At 49.0% G+C, this 27651-nt stretch overlaps 1 protein-coding gene across 1 annotated transcript; it reads left to right on the top strand.

Annotated features, from left to right (window-relative positions):
• Positions 1-1201: 1201 nt before the first annotated feature.
• Positions 1202-22655, top strand: LCK (LCK proto-oncogene, Src family tyrosine kinase). The gene is made up of 13 exons (XM_027517285.1): positions 1202-1306; positions 14246-14355; positions 14667-14748; positions 14900-14990; positions 15208-15306; positions 15461-15564; positions 15747-15896; positions 16201-16353; positions 16506-16685; positions 19013-19089; positions 19181-19334; positions 19417-19548; positions 21999-22655. The coding sequence occupies exons 2-13, from the start codon at positions 14251-14253 to the stop codon at positions 22199-22201; spliced, it is 1530 nt and encodes a 509-aa protein (XP_027373086.1). The 5' UTR covers positions 1202-1306; positions 14246-14250; the 3' UTR covers positions 22202-22655.
• Positions 22656-27651: the final 4996 nt, after the last annotated feature.

Genomic DNA, 27651 nt, shown 5'->3' with positions numbered 1-27651 from the left:
TTTCTCAGCTTTTGTTTCTGTGTCACCCTCTTTGTCTGACTTTCCAACTCAGGCTTCCTCTCCCCCCCACCCATTTCCTGTCTCCCCCTTCTCTCCGCAGCAGCTGAAGGTGCATACAGCATCAGCTTCCACCTCACAAACCCCAACAATGCTCTGTGGGCTTCCCCTCCCCCAGCCTGCTGCCTCAGTACAGGCTCAGGCAGTGGCAACAGGTTTCTGTCTTCCGATGGGTGCGGTCAAGGCCCAGCTCTTGGGCCCGCGAGAGGCCACGTAGAGTTCCTCATAACACTGGTGACCTGGCCCTCAGCCTGGCTCCTGGGGAAAGGGAGATTGTTGGCCTGACCCTTGTGACAGGGTCCCTGCCTCCTGCCTGTCTGTCGCCTGCACCTGGGGCCTGGGCAGGAGTGTTTGTTCTGTCTCCCACCTGTTGCAGGAGGTGGTGTCAGGCCTTCGCCTCTGACGGGCTGTGGCCTTGTCTCTGCCTGAGTTAGAAGGATTGCCCTACTCTCCAACCATAATTAGGGGGTGTTGTCCTGCCCTCTGCCCACAAAAGAGGCTGTGACTCTGCTCCCTTAAAGATACCGGGTTGTCCTGTCTGCTTCCTTGAACAGCCTGTTGTCCAGCAGACTGTCTGTGAGAGGGGTGTTAGCCTCCCCTCTGCAAATAATAAAGCTCTTGCCCCATGCCCTGAGATGGCATGGCTGTGGTTCCACTGTGTGGCTAGCAGCTGTGTGCGCCTGGTATCTATCTGACTGTATCCCCCCTCCAGTGATTTTCCAGGGATGTTGTTCCCCCCTGAATCTGAGGTGATGTTACTTTTGCCCTCCGACTGTATTCCAAGGGTCACCTGGCCCTCAGACTGACAGCCGTGCAGCTTGCCCTTCACTGAAAGCTGAGTGGGTGTCTACTTGCCTCTTGCTCACTGGGGCTTCAAGGCGGCCCTTGAATCTCTGGTCCAGGTGCTCCCTGGGGGGGCGGAGGAAGTTCCATCCAGTATCCTCCTCCACCTCCGGGTGCCACCTTCGAGGTGAATGGGGCCTGGACTGGGGTGAAAGGACCCTCGAGGGCTGAGAGGCAGGGGGCGATGGCAGCAGGAAGCTTGGGGGTGCTGGAGGCTTGCGGTTGGGCTGCTGGGGCCCGGTTGGCTGCGGAGCCCTCAGGAGGAGGCAGGAAGTCAGGGTGGGACGTGGGCGCGGGGAGACAGCCGGTGGCTACGACGGTGAGGGGAGCCGAAGCTGTGTCTGGGCAGCCGGGCTAGGCCAGGAAGACCATGTGAATGGGGCCAGGGGGCTCCTGGGCTGGGCAGGTAAGGAGTGCCGGGAACAGGGGCCTAAGGGCTGGGTGTGGGACCTGCGAGCAGAAGGCTGCAGCTGGGCCTGGGGTCAGGCTCCCCCGGGATGCAGCAGCCTTTCAGGCTGGGGTCAGAAACACCTGGAGGTCAGGTGGGAGGCAGGCTGAACAGCCAGATTGCCTCTTTCCTGTGTAGTTGCCTCCTGCTTCTACCACACTGCCTGCCATCAGCGCCAACCTCACTGGGAGCTTTTCCCTTGGGGATCTCTTAGGTACTGAAAAGGCCTTCAGAAATCTCTACATCCAGCCCCTCATCCCATGATGGATAAGCCTCCTGAGCCCCAGATTGGCAAAGCGCTCCCTCCCCATAGTCCGTCAGCAACGCAGAGGCAGAGAGGGTGATGGCCCTGGGAGAGGTGATGGCCTAGGATGTGATTCCCCCTTGGAGCAAGGTGATGGACAGGCTTGTGTCAAGGGTCCCAAGAGTCCTTCTGCTTGTCACTGGGTGCAGACCCCAGTGACAAGACTCTCTTGAGAGAGTGAGGGGAGTCACCAAGAGCATCCCGACAGACACGTGAGAAGTGACTTTAGCCTCGACCCACACTGCTTGAGAGAGGCAGGGGGTCTTCCTTTGGGAATGGATGGGCATGCAGGGGGACATTTATCATCTGGGATGGGGCCTGGGGCGGAAGTATCTGACAGGACTCCGGGAAGTTGGGGGGTGAGAGGATGATGGGAGAAGGGAAGAGGAAGGGCTATTTTTATCCTGGACAGGGGTGCTGTTGGCCCTGGGCAAGGACCGTCTGGGTTTCCATCTGGAAAATTGCCACTCCTGCCCCTGCCAAGTGTGCACAGGATGTCCTTTCCTCTTGCCTTTGCTCCCTCCTGCCCACTTCCCCCACCCCTGCCACTGCCTGATTAGGGCCAGTGGGTCCTGCTGGGTCCTGCTTCAGACCCTGGGAAGGCAGAGGCCCAGGGAGGCAGAATCAGCTCCCTGTCCACCCCCTCATTTTAGCTCTCACCCTGCAGTTTATGGGGTAAATCCCCACCTGAGCCACACTTTCCAGGTTTCCCCTGCCTCCCCCACTGCCATTGGAGTTTTTCTTGAAACAGTTTCCACTCTCTCAGCCATGTTGCAGTCTTTCTTTTGTCCCCAGCTCCAAGGCCTGCAGCCTCTTGTGGGGCCTAGAAAACAAGCTGGGTCTTCCCTAGACTCATCCAGACCCTGGATTGGCATTGGCCATCCCCCACCCAGCCTGTGCTGAAGGATGATTCAGGGTCCCTCGCCCTCGAGGCTCTGGGACAGAGGTGCTTCTCAAAGGGAAAAAGGCCAAGTGATGAAGCAAGAGAATGGGCGGAAGCTCCGGAGGAGGTCGAGAGGAGGCTTCCCTTGGGTGATCAGAAGGCTTCCTGGAAGAGTCAGGCGGTTATGAGAACAAAGGCCCATTTTGCAGAGTACCTAGGATATGCAGCCAGGGTCACTGTCTCTGGGTTGTTCGTTGGGTCCTAGGAGGGCAGAGACCTCAGGGCAAGACCAAACACGAGAGCTAGCGGGTCTGGTGTAGCGCAAAGGACATGCATTTCACAGTCAGGCTGACCCAGGCACAATTCTGGTTCTGCCATTTCCTTGAACAAATAACTTCACCTCTCCAATTCCAGTTGCTTTATTGGTAAAGAGGCAATAATAAATCCCTCCTTACAGAGTGCTGGTGGGAAATCAAAGAGAAAATGGCCGTGATGTTCCGTGGGTAGTACCTGGCATGCCGAAGGTGCTTAACAGAGGTTAGGCAACCATTTCTCCTGCAAATGGTGCACCCAAGGGTGTATGTGTGGTGGGGGTGTTGGCGGGGGGAGCTGTCCATACCCGGAATTACTCCTACTCAGCACCTTGGCAAGCCAGTGGGCAGCCCATTCCTTTACACTTGTGGTGTAGCTTTGCAAATGAGCTTGTTTCCTGTGTGTTCTAGTGGGTGTGAGAATTCTAGGCTGGCCCACAGGGTCTGTCTTGGAGGAGGGTCCCACAATACCTTCCTACAGACACATAGATACACACACACACACACACACACACACTCCTTCCCTCCCTAGCCTAAATACCATTCATATCATCACTGGAAAATGTAGGTGTGCATGGATGTTCAGAGGCAGAGGCAGGGACCACATATACATCACACATCAGTTCAGTTCAGTTCAGTTCAGTCACTCAGTCGTATCCGACTCAGCAACCCCACGGACTGTAACACACCAGGCCTCCCTGTCCATCACTAACTCTCGGAGCTTACTCAAACTCATGTCCATTGAGTTGGTGATGCCACCCAACCATCTCATCCTCTGTCATCCCCTTCTCTTCCCACCTTCAATCATTCCCAGCATCAGGGTATTTTCCAATGAGTCAGTTCTTTGCAACAGGTGGCCAAAGTATTGGAGTTTCAGCTTCAACATCAGTTCCTCCAGTGAATATTCAGGACTAATTTCCTTTAGGATGGACTGGTTGGATCTCCTTGCAGTCCAAGGGACTCTCAAGAGTCTTCTCCAACACCACAGTGGGATCCTATAAATCCATGTACACACCCACAAGCTGATGGCTTCAAGGCCAAGCTCAATTCAGTGAAAGCAATGCTGAGGGGAGCTGAGTTTGTGGGTGGGATGGAGGCAAGTGGGCCCTCCATCCAGGTGTTGGTTGGAAGGTATCTGAGCTATATTTCCAATGCTTGGTCTAAAGAATGCTAGTCCCACGAGGCGTCCGGGAAGAAAACAGTTCTGGGTCCAAATCAATACGGCCTCAGCTGTGAAGTGTCCCATGTGAAATTTCTATCAGTGTTAGCTTGTGGAAACTCTGAAAGTCTCCCCAGAGAAGGCAGCTGTTTGCTTTTGTCTAACCCAGTGTTTCTCAGACCTCGGTGGTTGCAGAACCGTTTTTCTTGTATCCCTAGTTCCTTGCCTGCACCTCCAGAGACAAGGGGAGCAGTGGAAGGACAGCTGTAAGGTTGATTCTTCTCAAAGGATTGTGTGTCTTACCAGAGTTTTTGCGTTGGTGGGGACTTGGTTGTTTTCTGGTTTTCAATTATAAAATTAGCACATGGCTGCTTCTAAAAATTTTAACAGTAGGGACTTCCCTGGTGGTCCAGTGGCTAAGACTCTGTGCTCCCAGTGCAGGGGGCCCAGGTTCGATCCCTGGTCAGGGAACTAGATCCCACATGCCAGAACTAAAGATCCTGCATGCTGCTACTAAGACTCCGTGCCATTAAATAAAATAAATAAATATTTAAAAAAATTTAAACAGTACAGAGACATATACAGAAATATAAGAAATGCAGCTCCCTCCAATCTCACTCGTGGGCTATGCTCACTGTGAACAGTTTGGTGTACACCCTTCTAGATTTTCCCCTACGTGGCCACTGAAAAGCATTTTAGTTAAGAACTTAATCCCTGGAAACAGATAGCCTGAGGTTCAGCTACTTATTTCTATCACTTATTTGTTATGAGGCCTCAGACAAATAGCTTTACCCCATTTAGCCCTCAGTTTTTGCATCTGTGAAATGGGGATAATAATAGCACTTACTTGATAGGATTACTATGAGACTAACATGAAGTCATGCAAATGAAGGCTTAGCACAGAATCTGGCTGAAAAGAATCCCCTAGGTATCCATACTCATACTCGGATGCAAATAGGAGGATTCCCTGGTGGTCCAGTGGTTAAGAGTCAGCCTGCCAGTGCAGGGGACATAGGTTCTATCCCTGTGTCCACAGACACGTTTGCTTTCACACACCGCTGGGCAACTGGACAGTAACCCCCACTCTCCATAACTAGGGAAAGTCTTCACACGGCGACAGAGACCCAGTGCAGCCAAAAATAAACAAACAGGTAAATAAATGTAACATTAAAAAATAAATGCAAATAGGCTTATACTCTATATTCTGTTCTGTGACTTTCTTGCCATGTTATCTCTGGAACATCTTTCCATGTCTATGTGGAGATCTACCTCACCTTTTCAGTGAAAGTGAAGTCACTCAGTCGTGTCCGACTCTTAGCGACCCCATGGACTGCAGCCTACCAGGCTCCTCCGTCCATGGGATTTTCCAGGCAAGAGTACTGGAGTGGGGTGCCATTGCCTTCTCCGAAAACCACAGTGGTTTTAGCTAAATATTGTGAACTTGGTTAGTGGGCAATGTGGTGATTTTAAGATGCTGCTTCCTGGACAGTATTGCTGTTTGGTGTTGTTAGTGTTGTCAGGAGTTACTGACCAGTGAGCTAAAGATAGGCCTTACTGCCTCCTGTGAAAGTAGAGTGACCCACCAGTGGGGCACCCACCTCTGTCGCAGAGGGCAGAGTCAAATGGACGGGAACCTCTGACTATTCACCTGTGTGTCCGCAAGTCTAGATCAGAGCCTGGCACATAAGATGTACCCATTAAATTGTAATCGGTAGGCTGACCACGTAAGAAAGTCATGCCTCCCCTCACCTACCAAGTGAGGCCTAAGCTCAGAGCTCTGTTCCACAGTGCGGCATTTCCCCAGATACCTCGTCACTGATGCGGGTGAGTGATCTTAGGGGGTCATGAATGAACATGTGCAAATGTGAATTTAGGTATTATACCCTGTGTTTATTTTAATATATACTGATTTCCATTTATAGATGGTGATACTAATTTTCCATTTTTTTAAAAAAAAGTACACTCGATTTACCGTGTTCTGTACTTGTTTTCCATTTATGGTAGCAAAGTTTTCATTTGAGGTAAATATATTAAACGTGAAAAATGGTCTGTGGAAGTGCCAAAAATCAAAAAGGAAAATGAATATGTTTAAGTCTGGGGTCATGAAATACCCATGCTGGCCTCAAATAACAATTTTCATTTACTTAGTCCTTACTGTGTACCATGTTAAGTACTTTATTATATGAGGTCATCTCTAGATCACATATTATGTTCACAACAGCCGTGGACGCGGGTCCATTTTTAATTTCCATTTTGAAGAAAAACGAACTGAGGGAGGTTTATGTTCTTTTTCTTTTTGACCACACTGCGAGGCATGCAGGATCTTAGTCCCCTGACCAGAGTCCAGGGATTGAACCTGTGCCCCCTGCAATGGAAGCACAGAGTCCAACCAGTGGACCACCCAGGAATTCTCTGAGGGAGGTTTAGACAGGTGTAGTAACCTGCCCAAAGGTCCTCTGTCAGTGAACGACTGGGAGGCCTTGGGAATGAACTTGGATGACCATGACATGGACATGGTGAGCTGAACCTCTCTGATCAGCAGACTCCCGGAAACTTTAATAGAGTGGTGCGGATTGCCAAATTTTAAGTAATACTTCGTCCTGATAAAACCTACATGATGCAAAATACAGACAGAGGTACATAAGGAAGGGGACTCAATAAGAGGAATTACTCAATATATACAAGTTACTAGTTGGAGGACCTCTACCCAAAATACAAGCTTTAGAATAATCACTCTATTGCCCTTGTTTATGGCAATAACTAACTAGGAGAATCAGTTCTGTGTTCAAACCACTCTCAGTTTGTAAGACTAAATCCATCTTATTTGCATATAAGAAAAGACTCATCCTTTTGTTCTCTGTTTTTGTGAACTCTGTGAACTCACAGGGTTTATTCCAAACCAGTATTATATCAAAGAGGAACATGTGAAAAAGGAAGGAATTCAGGATGCATCCCTGTTTTACCCACTAGAAATTACTTGCCATGCCTGTCAACCCTGATTCTCAAGTACCGTGCTAAGGGTTCTGCACGGGCATCCACAGCCCAGGCTCTTCACTGAACATATGTGTCTTCGCCAATAATCAAATCTTGACCAAAGAAAAAGGCCAAGAAAATGCTTTAAATTATTCCTAACAGATTTTGCCACAATGTGGCCCATAGTATGGCAGTAGCCTGGGTCAGTGAAATAGCTTGCCTGCTCTTGACACACACATTGCCTGGGCAAGAAGCTGGCACACATTTTGGACAGAATGTTCAATAAATGAATAGGTTTACAGTTCAGGGGAGGGAAAGTCTTGTATATTTTTTTAAGGGGACAAAACACATTCTAGGCCCAGTCAAGTGAGATGATATCTATGGAGTTGGTAAAAGTGAACGAGCTGGCAAGAATCAGAGCTTGTTATGGTTTTGTTGTTGTTGTTTTAATACCAACGCTTTATTATTAACTAAATAATAGTTATTTAGTTTAGTCACACTGTATTCAGGTTTTCTTAGTTTTTAAAAAGTAATGAATTAATTTGGCTGAGTCGGGTCTTAGTTGCCACACGAGCGATCTTTAGTTGCAGCGAGTGCGATCGACTTCCCTGACCAGGGATCAAACCCAAGCCCTCTGCATTGACTGCTTCACTGGACCACCAGGGAAGTGCAAAACAGAGCTCACTGTGGTATGATTCCTAAACAACTCTGGGATCAGAAAATTTGGTCCAGGAACTTCATGAAATCCGGGATTTTTGACCAATTCTACACGGAGTATGAGCAGGGAGATTACACGGGTGGAGGAGCCTGGCAGCCAATAGTCCATGGGGCCACAAATAGTCAGACACCACAGTGACTAAACAAACTGCGATGAGCAGGGCGCTGTGTGTGTTGGGCTCTGTGAAGCGACAAGACAGATGGGACCTGAAATCTAGCCCTCACTCCACTCTCCAAGTTTGAAACCCCAGGGAGGGGTGGCCCTTTATAACTGGCACAAAGCCCTCTGTGGACCATGGACAGACCTTGAGATTGACCGAGAACATTATAGACACCAGTCAGAGAAGGTCTAGAATCTACAAAGTTCCTCCTATGGCACCCCACTCCAGTACTCTTGCTTGGAAAATTCCATGGATGGGGGAGCTTGGTAGGCTACAGTCCATGGGGTTGAAAAGAGTCGGACACGAATGAATGACTTTACTTTCTTTCTTTCTATAGTTCCTTTTGGAGAAGGAAATGGCAAGCCACTCCAGTGTTCTTGCCTGGAGAATCCCATGGACAGAGGGGCCTGGTGGGCTATAGTCTATGGGGTTGCAAAGAGTCGGACATGACTAAGCAACTAACACACACACACACATTGACCTTGAATTCTTGAGTTGGGAAAAAAGAATGTCCTGTTTCATTCACTCCAGCATCTGCCTTTTGTTACTGATTCTGAGAGTCCTGGCGATTCTCTGGATCTGCTTCCTCTTTCTTTTTCTTTCTTTCTTCATTCCTCTCCTCTCTTACTTTCAATGAGAAATTTATATTAAGCTTTAATTTTTATTTTCTTTTTGCTAACTTCATTTATTAACCTGGTTTGATCAGACTAGAATGGGACCCACATTTTGTACAAAGAAATATATGCATATATAACCTCACAATTACTTAGGGACCCGTACAAACCATACATGCCCCCATTTCATTGTACAGCCATCTGCATACATGGACTCCTACACACCCATGGGTATGTACACATAACATGATGCTCAATGATTAATGTGCCTCCGTAGGCACAAACTTGTATTCACCAGCCAGAGAAATGCATACTCAAAAACATGCGTTTTAGGGGACTTGGCTGGTGGAGCAGTGGATAAGAATTTGCCTGCCAGTGCAAGGGACATGGGTTCAATCCCTGGTCCCAGAGGATCCCACATGTTGAGGTGTGACTGAGCCCGTGTGCCACAACCACCCAGCGCACTCGCCTAGAACCTGTGCTCTGCAACAAGAGAAGCCACTGCAACGAGAAGACCACACATCGAAGGGAAGAATAGCCCCTGCTCACCGCAACTTAGAGAAAACCTGAGCAAAAAGCAACAAAGACCCAGCACAGCCAAAAAACTGAAAATAAATAAACCAAAAACATGCATTCGAGATAGATAGAGAATTGTCTCAGAGAGAAAGGCCTGTTAACAGTGCAATGTCACATTTCTGATGGAGAGTAGACTTCATTCTGTCAGACCTCCTTCCCTGCTCCATTGTCTCCATCACCTCTCAGGATTCCCTACACTCTTTAGGTTTTCCAGGAAGTGAAGAACAGAGCAGAGTACCTGGATAGAGGAGGTAGGGGCCTGATTGGAATTCTGCCTCTGCCAAGAGCCCTCCTGTGCTATTGGGAAAAACCACTTAGCTCCTCTGGTCTGACACCATCTCCGTCTTTAAAATGAGCCTGGTGAATTACACAGGTGCTTCTTCTTTTATTTATTCATTTATTTTGGCTGCACTGGATCTTAGTTGCAACTCTTGGGATTTTAGTTGCAGCATGTGAACTCTTAGCTGTATCATGTAGGATCTAGTTCCCTGACCAGGGATGGAACTCAGGATCCCTGCATTGGTAGCAGGGAGTCTTAACCACTGAACCACCAGGGAAGTCCCTACACTCTTGCTTCTAAACTCTTCCCTCTAAGGACTTACTTGCCCTTCCCCTGTCGTACTTTTCCCCGCTCCCCCATGGCTCTCATGATTTTGAGGGTTTTGCTGACTAAACTACCTCATTTAGGTACTAATTTTGTTGTTTCTAGTTCACATTTTAAGCAGAGACTTAACTAAGTATGCCTTGTATGTGTGTGTGTTCAGTCACTCAGTCAAGTCCGACCTGTGTCCGACTGTGCGACTCCACAGACTGTAGCCTGCCATGCTCCTCTGTCCATAGGAATTTTCCCGACAAGAATACTGGAGTGGGTTGCCATTTCCTCCTCCAGGCAATCTTTCCAACCCAGGGATCAAACCCATGTCTCCTGCATCTCCTGCATTGGCAGGTAGATTCTTAACCACTAAGCCACCTGGGAACCAAGTGGCTAAGCCACCAAGTATGCATTGAAGAAACAATAATGCAATTTGTCAAACTGAGAAACAGATCACTTGCAAGCCTACAGTGTTATTCTGGGGCCTCACAGGCGCATGTGGCTCCCAGGGGCTGGGAGCCACTCACCAGAATTATGTCTGACACTGCCAGGTCTTGGGGTCTTCTGATTGCTGCCAGGTGTTATCCTCCAAAACTCACACTTCTGTATAGGGCAGGGCCTGAAACCTGAAGCCGGAGGGCTCCGTGGGCACTAAACAAGTCACACAAGAAACGCTAAGGGTCAGATACCCAACAGTTACCAAGTACCATTTTCCTTAATTTTACACAGCTTGACTTTTTCTCACTCCTGGCCCCAGTCTTTTATTTAATCGACATATAGTTTACTTACAATATGGTGTTAGTTTTAGGTATACAGCAAAGTGATTCAGCTATGCATATATATATTTTTCTGATTCTTTTCCATTATAGGTTATACAAGATACTAAATATAGTTCCCTCTGCTATACAGTAAATTATTTCTTTTATATGGAGTGGTGTGTATCTGTTAATCTCAAATTCTTCATTTATCCCTCCCCTCCCCCACCCCTTTCCCCTTTCGGTAGCCACAAGATCATTTTTCTAAGTCTGAGTCTGTTTCTGTTTTGTAATAAGTTTATTTGCATGAGTTTTTAGATTCTGTATATAAGTGATATCATGTCATATTTGTCTTTCTGTTCCTGGCTTGCATCACTCAGTGTGATAATAAGTTTATTTGCATGAGTTTTTAGATTCTGTATATAAGTGATATCATGTCATATTTGTCTTTCTCTTCCTGGCTTGCATCACTCAGTGTGATAATAAGTTTATTTGCATGAGTTTTTAGATTCTGTATATAAGTGATATCATGTCATATTTGTCTTTCTGTTCCTGGCTTGCATCACTCAGTGTGATAATAAGTTTATTTGCATGAGTTTTTAGATTCTGTATATAAGTGATATCATGTCATATTTGTCTTTCTCTTCCTGGCTTGCATCACTCAGTGTGATAATAAGTTTATTTGCATGAGTTTTTAGATTCTGTATATAAGTGATATCATGTCATATTTGTCTTTCTCTTCCTGGCTTGCATCACTCAGTGTGATAATAAGTTTATTTGCATGAGTTTTTAGATTCTGTATATAAGTGATATCATGTCATATTTGTCTTTCTGTTCCTGGCTTGCATCACTCAGTGTGATAATAAGTTTATTTGCATGAGTTTTTAGATTCTGTATATAAGTGATATCATGTCATATTTGTCTTTCTCTTCCTGGCTTGCATCACTCAGTGTGATAATAAGTTTATTTGCATGAGTTTTTAGATTCTGTATATAAGTGATATCATGTCATATTTGTCTTTCTCTTCCTGGCTTGCATCACTCAGTGTGATAATAAGTTTATTTGCATTAGCTTTTAGATTCTGTATATAAGTGATATCATGTCATATTTGTCTTTCTCTTCCTGGTTTGCATCACTCAGTGTGATAATCGTAGGTCCATCCGCGTTGCTGTAAATGGCAATATTTCATTCTTTTTCACCTGGTCCCAGTCTTCAGGGACATCATCATGTCCTCTCTGGCAGGTCCAGATTTACCCAGGGTATAGGTCCTGCCTGCATGTTTTCCTGGACCCTCGCCCAAGGCCAGGTGGCTCCTCTTCTCCCCGCATGTGACCCCAGCCTGGACCATGTGCAGTATCCAGCCCTAGATTCAGCATAGATTTCTTCTGCAGGTCTACCAGCCTCTCCTCACTGCTGCACCCCAGTTCATCCCATTTTCTCAACCCCAGGCTTTTCTCCTCTTGCTCTTACCCTTTCCAAAGCCCCTGAGAATGTCAGGCCTAGAAGGGACTTACTGATGTAAGTTGACACCTTATCTGATGTTGGTGTTCTCTGTATAATATAGCCAGCTGGTGGTTTTCCAAGGGCTGTTTGACTATCACAAAAAACAGGTTGCTCAGGACCTCAGACCCTAGACAGTCAGCTCATCTAAGGCTGGTTCCAGAATGTAAACAGTTCTTTTCTGGAGGCTTTTGCCGTTACTCAGTTCTAAGCCATAATAAAAGTAGCAATCGAAAAAATAAAAAAGCCATTTGCAGCCACAGAGCTGAGCAAGATTTCTCAAATGTTTCCCCAGGACTCCTAAAGTAGGAGGGGAAGAGTATATGCGCGAACACCTTTCCTTGAAAGTCTCTTGATTTGGCTTAAAATTTCATGTACATTTTGTATTTTCCTCTATTTGTAATAGATCTGTTTATTTAACTACGTGAATAAGGCTTAACTATGTGTTTAACACTCATGCTTTGAGAGGTACACACCCGTGACTTCCGGTACCCATGAAAGGTTATAAGTATCTCAGTTTAACAGGCATGAGCTTATCAACTATACTCCAATATAAAATAAAAATTATATATATAAAAAAAAGAAATGTGAGCTTAAAGCCAAGAGGATTATTTATCAGTCATATTCTTCCACTTTCCAAAGCAGGGGTTGGTAGGGCAGAATGAGCACTCCTGGAAATCTTTCTAAGCTCTAAACCAAGCCAACATTTATCTAAGCTTCTGAGGAAGGGATGACAATTCCCGGTTGACAGAAAGGCAGAGTGGAACTAGAGGAGAATGATTTCAGCAAAGTGACATAATGAGTATTATTCCCAGAATTTGAACATAACTCCAGGGACTATCCTTGAATCTTTTTTTTTCTTTTTTTTCTTTAATTGAGTTATAATTGAATAGGTCCTTAAGTCTTACAAACTAAAAAACCACCACTGCTCCCCATTTCTAGTTGACCTTAGCATGGATTAGCAGCTCTAGCTTTGTTCTGCCCGTAACAGTTGTGAGTTTGAGCAGAACTTTCTGGTCCTCTGTTTGCTCATCTAAAATCTGAGGTTAGACTTGGTGGTTTCTAAGACCTTTGCAAATGGGAGAATCTGTGCATTAACCCGCCACATATCAGTCAACATTTATTAACAAGAATTGTCCTGGGTGGTGGGACATTCAGGCAAATAAAACACAACCTCTGCTCTTGCTGAATCCCTGATCTCACCAAGCGGGTAGCAAAGGCAGGGGGACTGACACATAAATTAGTGTCATCCTGGCACTCGGTGGAAGTTGATGATTGTGGCTGGTGAGAGTGGAGTGTTGTAGGAACAAAGAGCACTGGGCATTGGGGAGGTTTCACAGAGAAGGTGATATCTGAGATGAACCTTGAAGATTGAGCTCGAGTTCAATAGATGGGCAAGAGTATTTCACGGCAGGTGAACCACACATGCAAGGCATGTTGTAAGAAGAGTGTGAGTTTTTTGGGGAAGAGGAGCTCCGAAGACAGATTCTGTGTGTGTGTGTACACGTGTGTGTGTATTGCAGAATAGACTGAGGAGATGGATTTGATCTTGATATTAAAGGTTCTTGAATGCATAAATTAATTTATCTGAGGACTGGTATTTCCAGGGGTCCAGAGGACCAGCCCTGGGCGAGGAGGTTCTGTAGGGACTCCTGGGGACTTCAGGGTGAGATCCCCATTCTGCTTCAGGCAGAACAGCTCCACTTTTACCTGCTTTATATACGGGGTTCCGCTCGATTTCATCTGACAAAAAGTTTCCACTGCTAAAGCAAGCAAACAAATACAAAAAAAATGTATGGCCCATAGGGCCATTGAGGGGTTTTCTGCTAGGGAGAAGCAGAAAGAAGCCTCTGAAGCAGACTTTGTGGGGGATTTGGGGGAGCAGAGGCCTGATGGCTGACATTCTGCAGAGAGGGTCCCTCATTCAGTGTCATTGGCAGCAGGGGGGACTTGTAATTAGGTGGTGAGGTACACGCACCCCACTGTAGGGGAGGATCAAAACTCAGGTCTCCCCTAGGGCTGGGGGAAGTGTATGTGATCTCTAGCAGGTAGTCCCCCAACTTGGGGGATGGGCTGAGAGAGTGGGAGAGGGGAGAGGCAGGAAGTGGGCAACCAGACTAACAAAGGTGCCTGTGGCGGTTTACCCGGCCCAGGTGGGAGGGCGGGGCCTAGGTCTCAGCGGGGGCCACGTGTGACTTTATTGGGAGCTAGGACCCCATTTCAGCTTTTCTGCGGCTGGAGAATGGCGGCTGGGGGGCTGACAATCTCAGGCACTTCTGGAAGTTCCCAGGGCTAGGCCCTAGCATGTCTGATGTTGGGGGAGCCCTTTCAGCCCCCTCTCCATTCCCCCAGGGACCATGGGCTGTAGCTGCAGCTCAAACCCAGAAGATGACTGGATGGAAAACATCGATGTATGTGAAAACTGCCACTACCCCATAGTCCCACTGGATGGCAAGACCACGGTAAGAGGCAAGACAAGGGGCTTGGTGAGGGAGTTGGGTGGGATGCAGGCGTGGGGAGAAAGGAACAGATCATAGGGATGATGATGCCATCTCACAGGTCCTGGAGATGACAGCGAGCCCCCCTGCCACACAGAAAGGAAAAGAACCCCAGACAGGGAAAGGGACTCTTCTAAGGTCCCACAGCAAGTGGTGGGCAAATTCAATGAGAAGATCCAGCCAAGCTGAAGTGAAGGAGAGCAGGAGAGTGGGGAGGCAAGCCAGGGTCTCACCCAGTCTCCAGCTCTCTGACTTCTCTCATCCCACACCCACAGCTGCCCATGCGGAATGGCTCTGAAGTGCGTGATCCACTGGTCACCTACGAGGGATCCAACCCCCCAGCTTCTCCACTGCAAGGTGACCTCAACCAGCAGGGCCTGAAAGACAAGGCCTGTGGATCCTTGGCTGTCAGCCTCCATCTCCTCCCCCATCCCCAACTTCTAACTCCTGAACTCACCCTCCCAGTCTGCTCCAGAAGTCTTCTCCCTGACTGCCCCTGTCTTTACAGACAACCTGGTTATCGCCCTGCACAGCTATGAGCCTTCTCACGACGGAGACCTGGGCTTCGAGAAGGGTGAACAGCTCCGTATCCTGGAGCAGTGAGTGCCCCCCTTCGGCCTGCCCATCCTAGGGTATCTCCAGTACCGCAAACCCCTGCGGTCCCGGCTTGCAGTGGGAGCTTTGCAGACAAAAATGGGAGGCTTCGGAGTGCTGAGCTGGAGGGTGGGGTGGCATGGCCTAAATGGGGGCTCCGACGGAGGGTTTCCATCCGAGTCCGAGGCTATGCAGACCATGCTAACTGCCGCCGTCGCGCAGGAACGGCGAGTGGTGGAAGGCGCAGTCCCTGACCACGGGCCAGGAAGGTTTCATCCCCTTCAACTTTGTGGCCAAAGCGAACAGCCTGGAGCCCGAACCGTGAGTGGGGACGCGTCGTGGGAATGGTGGGACGCAGATCCAGGGACCTCGGAGCAGAGGAGAGGTGCTAGGGGTGGTGGCGGTGAATGCTTGAGGGTAATGGGGGAAGACCGGACCAGCGGATCCAAGAAGCCTTCGCTTCTGCCTTGAGCAGCTGGTTCTTCAAGACTCTGAGCCGCAAGGACGCGGAGAGGCAGCTCCTGGCGCCGGGGAACACGCACGGCTCCTTCCTGATCCGGGAGAGCGAGAGCACGGCGGGTGAGCAGAGATGCTGCTGCGGGGCGTCGGGAGGGGGCCGTGGGCTGGGGCCGCTAGCGGAGGTCCGGGGTGCGAGGAGACCGCGGGAATGGGGGGCGTGGGAACCGCGTTGGCGGAGGGGCGACTCGCTGAAGGCCACCCCTCCCCGTCTTTTGCGTTCCTTCATCCCTTCTTTCGTTCAGGATCGTTTTCACTGTCGGTCCGGGACTTCGACCAGACCCAGGGAGAAGTGGTGAAACATTACAAGATCCGTAACCTGGACAAAGGCGGCTTCTACATCTCGCCCCGCGTCACTTTTCCCGGCTTGCACGAGCTGGTCCGCCATTACATGAGTGAGCACACACCGCAGGAGTCTTCACCTGGGCCCTACCCTATCAGCCTGTCTCCCCCACTTCCTCTCGGGGGTCCCCCTCCACCCGTCCCCGGCCCATCTCTCAGCATGCTCCTTCATTCCCCCCACCCCCACCCAAGTGGGTGAGGGGCGGTACCTTGTAGCCTCAGAGATCAGGTGACAGCCCCATACCTCCCCTGCCTGACCATTTCCCCAGGTGGGGACTGAGTGAGCACCCGCCCCCCCCAACCCCCAGTTCCGTTCCGCCTTATTGACAGCCCTTCGCCCCTCCCTTGACCTCATAGATACTTCGGACGGGCTGTGCACACGGTTGAGCCGCCCCTGCCAGACCCAGAAGCCCCAGAAGCCGTGGTGGGAGGATGAGTGGGAGGTTCCCAGGGAGACTCTGAAGCTGGTGGAGCGGCTGGGGGCTGGCCAGTTCGGAGAGGTGTGGATGGGTGAGTGAGGCCCTCCAGGACTGCGGGCAGGTGGGGAGGGGAGGCGTCTACCGAGGTCCTAAGAGTTCTACGACAGTACCCTGTTTCAGGGCAGCTGCCTAGCTCTGGGTACATGGGCTGTGAGTGACCCTCCCAACCCTTCCCTGCCCTAGGGTACTACAACGGGCACACGAAGGTGGCAGTCAAGAGCCTGAAGCAGGGCAGCATGTCCCCCGATGCCTTCCTGGCCGAGGCCAACCTCATGAAGCAGCTGCAACACCAGAGGCTGGTCCGGCTCTACGCGGTGGTCACCCAGGAGCCCATCTACATCATCACGGAATATATGGAGAACGGTGGGCGCCGCCGCCGTGCGCGGCCGCTGGGGGGCGCTGCCGTGTCCTCTGCCCCTTCCCGGAGTGGGGAGGAGCTATGCGTGGCTGTGCACTGAGGTTTTCCTAGAGGAATTTTGCTGAGCCCTCAAAGACTCACCTTCAGGGGCGACCAGAGGGTGTGTGGAGAAGAGGGTGTGCTGTTTGAACCGTATCTGGGAGCCCAGCTTGAGGTGGCAGGCTCTGGTTGTTCAGCCTCTCAGTCGTGGCCCACTCTTTGCAACCCCGTGGACTGCAGCATGCGAGGCCTCCCTCTCAGGTTGTGGAAGAGGACTCAACGCCCATTTTCCCTCACCTGCAGTACTGTTTGCCTTCTTCAAAGCCTTATCTTGATCTAAGGATGCTTGATCTCAGGAGATGAGTAGGTCCCTAGCTCCTTTTCTATATCTTCTGCTCCCAGCCTTGGGAGGTCTGATCTGTTCCAAGGCCCTCTTTTTCAGTTCTTGATGAGCCTCTCCCCATCCCTTCGCCCACTGTTGGACAGATTGAGAGCCCAAAGAAGGGGAGTTTAAATAAATAGGAATTTCTAGGCCCAGCTTTGGGCCAAGTCTCTGTCCTGCCTCTGGTGCTCAGTTCCCTCAAGAATACCAGCAGAAATCTAAACAGGCTTATCCAGAAAGTAGTAGTCATTAAGGACTCTGACTGCTTGGATTGGAATCCTGGCTTGAGGACTGTGTGGCCTTGGGGTTATCACCACTTCTCTCTGCCATGGTTTCCTCATCTGTAAAAATGGTGATAATAATGCAATCAGTTCAGTTCAGTCTCTCAGTCATGTCCGACTCTTTGCGACCCCATGAATCACAGCACGCCAGGCCTCCCTGTCCATCACCAACTCCCAGAGTTCACCCAGACTCACGTCCATCGAATAGTAACTTTCTTATAGGATCTTTGTGAGGATGAATGCTAATGCATATAGAGCAGTTAGAACAATGTCTGCTGTATAGTAATGGCTCAGTAAGTTTGTTGTTATCTGGCTCTGATTCTTTGGGAGTATAAAATCTGTCCTTCTTTCAGGAAGGGAAAAAAGCTAATTGGTTAATGGATTCTGAAAATGGCAAGTAGCAGGCCACCTTCAATTGGTAGTTGCTTGGAGCTCTGTGTTGAGGATTCTGAGGTTCATTGGAAGTGAGCACTGGGATTGATTAGCAATATCTGCCATGGACACAATGGAGGAATGACAGTGTTTGTCCACATATTTGCTGCCTTTGGGTGAGGTTTTGTCTGTGACTAATTCAGCACTCAAATGGGGACATTCAGGTTGTTGTCATCTTCACACAGGGTTTTAATCTCTTGAGAAGGGCCAGTGGTTACTAGCTCTGTTCCAGCCACTCTAATCCCTGGTCTTCTTCTAGTTACCCTCTGCTACCAGAAAGATGGTCCCTCACTCCCTCATGATACCTATTTTCATACTCCTATTTTAATATATTCAGCATACATTTATTGCTGTTTTCTGTGGGCTGGGAGGAGCTTCCCACATGCCTCAGTGGTTAAGAATCCGCCTGCCAATGCAGAAGATGCAATTTGGTCTCTGGGTCAGGAAGATCCCCTGGAGGAGAAAATGGCAACCCACTCCAGTATTCTTGCCTGGGAAATCCCACAGACAAGAGGAGCCTGGTGGGCTACAGTCCATGGGGTCCTAAAGAGCCAATACAGCTTAGTGACTGAGCATGCATCCACTGAAGGCTGGGAATATTGATGGACAAAATAAGAATCTTGCTATCAGAGAAACCTTGCTTTAATTATGCACCCTAGGAAAACGAGTTTATGCCATAGAAAAGTCTTAGCAGGTAGATGATGATGATGATACAATTTATTATTCCTGGTACAATCTGGAGAGGGTTTTTAAAGGAGGAGTCTAGCTGAGCCATGACCAAAAAGAAACTGTAGCAGAAGAAATGGGACAAAGAGACTTTGGAGTGGGAACCCATGGTCTATGAGAAAAATCTCACAATTATCTAGGGTAGATGGAGTAAAAGAGGCAGGAGTGGAGGGAAGAGAAGAAACTGCAGATGTGGACTATTCAGGGCTTGGATGCCTGGCTGAGGAGTTCAGGTTCCACCCCACTCGTGGCAAGAAGCTTGCAGACCCCTCCAAGTGGCATCTTAGTCCCCAGGAAAAGGGCATCACACATCTCAGGCACCCTTACTCTGAACAGATACTCCTCCATTTTCAGCTCTTACTCTTCCTTTCCACACATCAGACATGGCTTCTAGACCCCTACTTAGGGGAGAAGGGTCTGGGAGCTTTCCCCTGGGGCAATTTGGGTCAGCAACTCTTGCTTATGTCCACAGGAAGCCTGGTGGATTTTCTCAAGACCTCCGAAGGCATCAAGCTGACTATCAACAAACTCTTGGACATGGCAGCCCAAGTAAGGAGACTAGGGAGGGGCTGAGCGTGGGCACAGGGCAATGGGATCCAGATATCTGGCCCAGGACTGCTGACCTATATCTGGTCTGCAGATTGCAGAGGGCATGGCATTCATTGAAGAGCAGAATTATATCCACCGTGACTTGAGGGCTGCCAACATCCTGGTGTCCCATAGCCTGAGCTGCAAGATCGCGGACTTTGGTCTAGCACGCCTCATTGAGGACAACGAGTACACAGCCAGGGAGGGTAGGTATGGGATATGAGGGAAGTTAGGGGTCTCCGGGGTCTGGCCTGGCAGACCCTGGTGACCTCACTGCCCTCCCTCCAGGTGCCAAGTTTCCCATTAAGTGGACAGCACCAGAAGCCATTAACTATGGGACATTCACCATCAAGTCGGACGTGTGGTCTTTTGGGATCCTGCTGACGGAGATTGTCACTCATGGTCGCATCCCTTACCCAGGTCGGGGTCCAGGCAGGAGCTGAAAGGGTGATGGGGAAGGGCAGCAAATTCATGTCTTTCTACTTCCTCCCAGGCTCAGAATATGAACCTTTCCAGCTGCTTCCCCTCTATTCTCCTAGGGATGGCACTCGTGCATCCCCGATCAGGTGCCACATCTCCTAGGTCTGGCTTCCATTTCTGTTCCTGAATCTCTCTTCCTTCAATAATCCCAGCTCTTTTCTTTAACTCTAACACAGGCAGCCTAGTAGGTAGAAGAGGATCTGGTCTGAGAGGCAAGAAGCCTTCTTTCTTTTTTCATTTTTTTCCAAATTTTATTTATTTTTTGGCCACACCTTGCAGCATGTGGGATCTTAGTTCCCCAACTAGGGATCAAACCTGCAGCTGCTGCATTGGAAGGCAAAGTCTTAACCGCTAGACCGCTGCGGAAGTTCCCAAAGGCCTACTTTTTATTACAAGATCTGCCACTGATGCTTTCTGTTTGACTTTGATCAGATTATTGCTTCTTTCCCCAGTTGTAAAACGTGAGGTTAGAACAGTATTTGACCCATACAAAACACTCAAGGGTGTTAGGTTTTATTATTAATCACTTTGGGCAGGTGACTTTGGGCAGATGACTTTACCTTTCTGAGCCTCAGTTTCATGATATGAGAAACAAGATTATTTTTGAAAGAGCTTGACTCATAGTAGATGCTCACGAAACACTGACTTCCTTTCCCTCTAAAGCCTTCCATGTAGAGTGAGAGAGATGTGTAAGCAACCAATTCCCACTCTCTCCCACTCCTCCCTCTATCTCCTCGACAAAGTTCTTTACCGCTGAATTCAGCCAGGGCAGGAATGGAATTTTTTTGGAAGGAACTTGCTAGGAAACGCTGGGGAAAGGAAACAGAACACAAAGACAGGGTTGGGAGCTCGTGCAGCCCGATGGCCAGACTTGGCAGAAGCTTCCCACATCCTGAGCAGTGTGCACAGAACTTTGCTCCTGGGAAGGTAAAAACACCTTAGAATTAGGTGTGAGTATGCAGGCCTTTCCTGGTCTGGACTTGCCCCATCAAAGAGTTCAAGGGCAGCGCTGGGGCTAGAAACATACTCTTGTCATCCTGCCAAGAGCTCACACTGCTCCCTTAGAGAATTTTTCTACTAGAAGAATAAAGGCAATGAAAGCACGATGATAAATGGCAACTGACGCATAGTTTCAGGGTCAGGGAGACTATGGAGAGTAATGGGGACCTGGGTAAACTCGTCTGCGCCAGCAGATGGTTGCTATTAAGACACAGGGGCCCAAAAAGCAGAGCTGTGTATTTTCAAGAAAAGCCAAAGCTTGGAGTTTTAGGAAAATTTGCCCATTTCCAAATATTGGTGATGATTCAGATTGTTTAAAAACACAATACGGGGCCAAGTCAAAGTGGGTCTGTCTGTGGGCTATATTTAGGCTGGGTGTAGCCAATTGGTTTGCACCCTTGACTCTATCCATCAGTGTTGTTTCCTAGCCTGTATCTTTCCGTGCCCTGATTTTTAAATGTGAGGGCCACATAGCTAGAGGCTCCCAGGGGCAAGGCCTGAGGAAGAGAGGTCTCTATTGACTAGGTTCCAGTTTGAAGCTTTGTAGGAGTAAAACTACTGTTTTGCTAGGATGTCTAGGAGTTAGGCTTCTCTTCTCAGGAGAAGGAAGGAGAAACCAGAGGCCACACAGGTAATTTAGAAACAGGGAGCCTATTTCTGCTGTGACCATTCGGTTCTCCAGAGCACCATCTCTTGGGGTCCACATGTAATGGGCCTCGCTGGTGGGGCCAGGATCAGTACAAAGGGAGGGAACTGGTCCAAAGATGACTTCATCTGGGTCACAGAGGGGCCTAGTGAATCTTCTGTGCCCGATGCAGGGTCTGCCTGGCTGAGGCCCAGGATCCACCTGGCTTCCTGATGCAGCATCTCATGTGCCTGTTCCCAGAGCTGGAGAAACTTCCCCATTGTCCTGGCTGTGGGCCCCCATCCTGCACTAGGCCCTGATGGCTTCATCCTTCCCCACCAAATAATAATCATCACAGGCGCTCTTTATGCTCCATCTCCTCCTCCAGGCACCATCCTCAGGGCCGTGTACACACTTTCTCATTCAATCCTCACAACATCTCTAGGAGGTAGGAGCTCCTATTATCCCATTTTCTAAATAAGGAAACTGAGGCTCAAAGAAGTTCAGTGGATCACTCAAGGACTCACAGCCAAACACGTCTGTGTTTCTGCATGTTTAAGCCATAGCAGACACTCTAAGTGGCATGACTGACCTTTCGCAGGTACTGCCAATATAGCCTTACCATCCTTACCATCGATGAAGACCAAGATCCCTTTGGATTGGTGCTCACACCATACCTGTTGTCAAATATCTTCTTGACCATCACCCCTGTCTCTGGGCTTCCGAAACCTGGAGCCTTGATGTCAGTTCTCCCATCAACCTCTAGGGATGACCAATCCTGAGGTGATTCAGAACCTGGAGCGAGGCTACCGCATGGTACGACCTGACAACTGCCCGGAGGAGTTGTACCAGCTTATGATGCTGTGCTGGAAGGAGCGCCCGGAAGAACGGCCCACCTTTGACTACCTGCGCAGCGTGTTGGAGGACTTCTTCACAGCCACGGAGGGCCAGTACCAGCCCCAGCCCTGAGGGGCCTAGGTGACGGGGGCTTGCAGCCCCCCACCACCTAGCCAACCTGGCTGGGGGGTGCAGTTCCTGGGTCATACCCATGTGGCCTGTGCACATTCGGACTCAGCATGTGAAGCCCGCCCACGTGCGACACGTACACTTCTCGTGTCTTGTACACAGGATCTGTAGTTGGGTGGGCTCTGCACATGTGTCTTGTACATGTGTGGCCTGTGCATATACGTCTTGGACACTTGTCCAAGTTGTCCTTTCTGGGCGCCCCCCTGACTTCCAAGACCACCAAAGAGAGGAGAGAGGCCTATGATTAACACCTGCTTCTCCCTGTCCCCTTTTCCTTTCCCCTGGTCATCAAGATGCTCTTTGAGAGCTGGGACCTTATCTAAAATACCTCTGTGTGCTCCTCTTTGGTGTTGGCACACATAAGGAGCTCAATAAATACCTGTTGGCGAAGATTGTACATCTTTCTGCTCCCCACTCCTGTCTCCTCTTCCTTGCGGGGGGAGGTGGACATTCAGAAGATGGAAACTGAGGCACCCTGAATTGGGGTGAAAGGTGGGAGGGATGAAGGGATGTCTGAACTTTTTCCAGCCCTGCTGATGTTGGGTGCCAAGAGGAGGTCCTTATACTTTGCGGTATGTGTTCTTTGAACCCCTTCAAACCTCCACCCCAAAGAATTATGGGCACCCTAGCCAGAACCTCCTAGAGAGTAGATGAGTCCCAAGACCCTTCCTTTCCCATTGCATAAGAGTGACTGCCTTTTCCTTTTTACAGCTACTAATTCAAGAGGTATATGTTCTGATTCACCTTTAAGGTGTTTTTAAACACTGAGTTAATCCACTCACTTAACAAATATTTATTGAACATTGACTGTGCACTAGGCCTGGAAAATCCCATGGATGGAAGAACCTGGTGGGCTGCAGTCCATGAGGTCACGAAGAGTCGGACACGACTGAGTGGCTTCATTTTCACTTTCATGTATTGGAGAAGGAAATGGCAACCCACTCCAGTATTCTTGCCTGGAGGATCCCAGGGATGGGGGAGCCTGGTGGGCTGCAGTCTATGGGGTCACACAGAGTCAGACACGACTGAAGTGACTTAGCAGCAACAGCAGCAGCAGCATACTTCTCCCTTCATGTCTAACAAATCATTGGTAAAATTTACTAGGTTATAGATTTATAGTTTACTAGATTATAGATCTGGAGAAGGCAATGGCACCCCACTCCAGCACTCTTGCCTGGAAAAATCCCATGGATGGAGGAGCCTGGTGGGCTGCAGTCCATGGGGTCGAAAAGAGTCAGGCACGACTGAGCGACTTCACTTTCACTTTTCACTTTCATGCATTGGAGAAGGAAATGGCAACCCACTCCAGTGTTCTTGCCTGGAGAATCCCAGGGATGGGGGAGCCTGGTGGGCTGCTGTCTATGGGGTCGCACAGAGTTGGACATGACTGAAGCGACTTAGCAGCAGCAGCAGCAGGCAGTGGATAAGGTCTCTGGGGAGCTCACAGGGAAGATAGACAGTAAGCATCCCAAACAAATAAATGGTATGGTGTGCTGCAAGGTGACAGTGCTAAGGGGAAAACAGAGCAACGAAAGGGGAATTAGGAGTGTCATATTTGGGGGAAGTTTGTAGCTTTAAAGAGGATACACTGGGAAGGTCTCATAGAGAAGGTGAATTTTGAGCAAAGATTTGAAGGAGGTGAGGGAGTCAGTGGTATAGGGGAGGAGCAGTCAGGCAGAGGGAACAGCCTGAGGCAGAAACTTGAGACAAAGGGCAAGAAACTTGGGAAGGGCAAGCTCTGAGACACAAAGGCTGCCTGAGGGCGGAGGATAGATCCTGTGGGGCTTTGGGGCCTGTGGCTTCTGCAGGAGCCATTTTGAGACTTACATTTTAAAAGAATGGCTCTTACTGCTGTGTTAAAAATAGATTGAGGGCCTTCCCTGATGGTCCAGTGGAAGACTCCATGCTTCCACTGCAGGGGGCATGGGTTCGATTGCTGTTCTGGGAATTAAGATCTTGCATGCCAAGGCACAGCCAAAAAGTAAATGTGTGCTGTGTGCTAAGTCGCTGCAGTCGAGTCCAACTCTTTGTGACTCATGGATTATAGTCTACCAGGCTCCTGTCTCTATGGGATTCTCCAGGCAAGGATACTGGAGTGGGTTGCCATTTCCTTCTCCAGGGATCAAACTCCAGTCTCTTATGTCTCCTGCATTAGCAGGCGGGTTAATTAAATTAATTAAGTAGGGCTTCTCTGGTGGCTCCATGGTAAAGAATCTGCCTGCCAGTGCAGGAGACACGGGTTCCATCCTTGATCTGGAAAGATTCTACATGGTGCAGAGCATCTAAGCCTGTGCTCCATAACTACTGAACCTGTGCTCTAGAGCCTGGGAGCCGCAACTGAAGGCCCTGTGCCTTAGAGCCCATACTCTGAAACAAGAGAAGCCATCGCAATGAGAAGCCCGAGCACGGCACCTAGACAGTAGTCTCCGCTCGCCAAAATTAGAGAAAAGCCTGCACAGCAGTGAAGACCCAACACAACCAAAAAATTAAATTTATAAAAAAATTAATTAATTAAAAAAAAAAGAAAATAGACTGAGTTAGCAGTCAGTTTATAAAACTGGGGCAGTTTTGCAAAAAACTCCAGATTTCTGTCTTCTCTTGAGAAAAGAGGAAGATTTGGCTCCTTTAGATTTACCTGGCCTCATGGAGCTGAGTAATGGCCACCGCCTTTAGGTTGGGCATGAGCTCTGCCTTTCACACCCTATTGCTCTCAGATTATGAACCTAAGTGTTAGTGGCTATTTATCATCATGCTTGTGCTATGGTTTTTATAATAAAGAGGCAAATGAAAAATTTTTGCACACCATATTTCTATTACAAAGTGTGAAAATTAAAGATGCCTGAAGATGGCAGTGTGTTTGAAGAAAGATGGGAGGACATATTTCTTTCTGAAAGTAAAAAAAAGAATCCAGTTTTAAAAATAAGCAAAGTACCTGACTCAAACCAATATAACTATAATACAAATCCACTCATTTACACCACCTTCCTGACCTCTGTAGGCATCCGGGTTGGTGATTCCTGTTCAACATTTTATAAAATGCTGCCACACCCATGACCTCATCTGATCCCACCCTCCTCCTTTTTTTGGACATGGCTGCAGCCGCAGAGTTGATGAACTTTGTTTTCTTACACTCTCCATTTTACTAAGCGGGAAATAGGGACACAGAAAGGTTCTTGGCTGGGAAGCAGCAACACAGAACTGGCGATAGGGATTATTTCTTGGTCCTTTGCTGTTTCTGTAATAGAAGCGCCCAACAACACCACCTAAAGGTTGAACAAAACAGCTAAGCCAACCCTCCGACTGGACCCCTGGACACACCCCTACCTCACCCCATATAAGGAACAAGCTTCACCCCACCCCCACCCCCAGGCGGTGGAGGGTGGGGGAGCTAGCAAGCAAGCACGAAAACCTGTTTGTTCTCGCTCCCTGTTGCTGTCGGCTGCTGCCCTAGGAGCCCCAATAAAGCCTTGCCTGAAAAAAAAAAGTGCCCAGTCTTAGATCTCCTGTTACTTTTATAATTAAAGGCTCAAATGCAGTTCCCATGTGAGGAATACAAGTGCCCAGGCTGTCTTTAGACTAAGTCATGTCTGACTCTTTTGCAGCCCCTCTCCTCCACCAGCCTGCTCCTCTGTCCAGGAGACTTCCCAGGCAAGAATACTGGAGTGTGTTGCCATTTCCTTCTCCAGGGGATCTTCCCAACCCAGGGATGGAATTTGTGTCTCCTGCACTGGCAGGCTGGAGAAGGCGATGGCACCCCACTCCAGTACTCTTGCCTGGAAAATCCCATGGATGGAGGAGCCTGGTAGGCTGCAGTCCATGTGGTCACTAGGAGTCGGACACGACTGAGCAACTTCACTTTCACTTTTCACTTTCATGCATTGGAGAAGGAAATGGCAACCCACTCCAGTGTTCTTGCCTGGAGAATCCCAGGGATGGGGGAGCCTGGTGGGCTGCCGTCTATGGGGTTGCACAGAGTCAGACACGACTGAAGCGACTTAGCAGCAGCAGCAGCACTGGCAGGCAGATTCTACTGTAAAGCGGCATAAAAATGTATCTTATTGACTGTAGAACCATGAGTAACTTACTTGGCACACAGTAAGCACTCACTAAATATTAATATTGTTGTAGTTGCCTCTTTAATAGCCCACCACAGTGCTTTTCAGCCCTTAGCTTTCAATAATGATTGACTGATTGATCTAGTGCAGTGGTTCTCAAGGATAGGGTTGGGGGCGCTTTTATACTTCCTCCAATCCTCTCCTTCTTGCCCTGGAGACATTTTGCCATGTCTAAGTACAATTTTTGTTGTCACAGCTGCAGAGGGCTGAGGCAGTGCTACTGGCATCTAAGAGAAGTGGCCAAAGTGAAAATGTTAGTCAGTCATGTCCCACTCTTTGGGACCCCATGGACTGTAGCCTGCCAGGCTCCTCTGTCCATGGAATTCTCCAGTATCCTTATACTGGAGTGGGTAGCCATTCCTTTCTCCAGGGAATCTTCTCCACTCATGGACTGAACCTGTGTCTCCAGCATTGTAGGCAGATTTTTTACTGTCTGAGCCACTAGGGAAGCCCACAGTGCACAGGATGGCCCCCCACAACATATTTGGATATTATCCAAAATATTAATAGCTTCAGTATCTTTAGAAACTCTGCTCTGGTGTAAGCGACAGTTTTCTCCCATCTAAAGGCACTCCTTAGCCCTCCTAGGTGACTGCATCAGGAGTAAGAGAGGACTGCATTTGAAAAGAAAGACTGCATTTGGAGTAAGAAAGGCTGGGTTCTGCCATTGTGATATGTGCTTCTGGAGTCGGGTAAGCGTTTAAAAAAATCTGTGGTTGAAAACTGAACGTAATTATTGTGTGACTCTGAGGAAGTCACAAAATTTTCAACTTCATTATCCTTGTCTGTAAAATGCGGATAGAAGGCCCCACTCCAAGGCCGCCAATAGGAACAACAGAGATGACCGAGATAATGTCGGTAAAGCTATGGCACAGTCCTTCGTCTATAGCAGTTTCCTGTTGTTTGTCAATTTATTTCTCCTCCTCCAAACTTAGCTGAGTGACCTTGCACAAGTCACTTTCCATCGTAGGCCTCTGTCAAATGAAAGTTGGCCTCTGATCGCCAAGCAATCTCCCAAAGCGGAATGGGACACCCAAGTTAGCAGGCCCACTTTCTTCCCCCGGGACGAATGGTACGGTCCCGGGGCAGCCCCATTCCCCCCGTCGCGGACCTTGGTACAGGCCCAGGGGGCCCTCCGAGGCCTCGCCGGGCTGCCCTTGCCCCCCGCCGAGTTCCGGGCCGTCCCAGCGCCGCTGATTGGCTGGAGCCGTGCCCGGGCTGCGCGGCTATAGGTGAGCCCGGGCGGGGATGGGCGGGGCGCTCTGGAGGCCCGCCCCC

This window comes from Bos indicus x Bos taurus, chromosome 2 (genome assembly GCF_003369695.1).
Source record: "Bos indicus x Bos taurus breed Angus x Brahman F1 hybrid chromosome 2, Bos_hybrid_MaternalHap_v2.0, whole genome shotgun sequence".
Taxonomy (NCBI): domain Eukaryota; kingdom Metazoa; phylum Chordata; class Mammalia; order Artiodactyla; family Bovidae; genus Bos; species Bos indicus x Bos taurus.
This window is presented reverse-complemented; position numbering and strand designations above follow the sequence as displayed.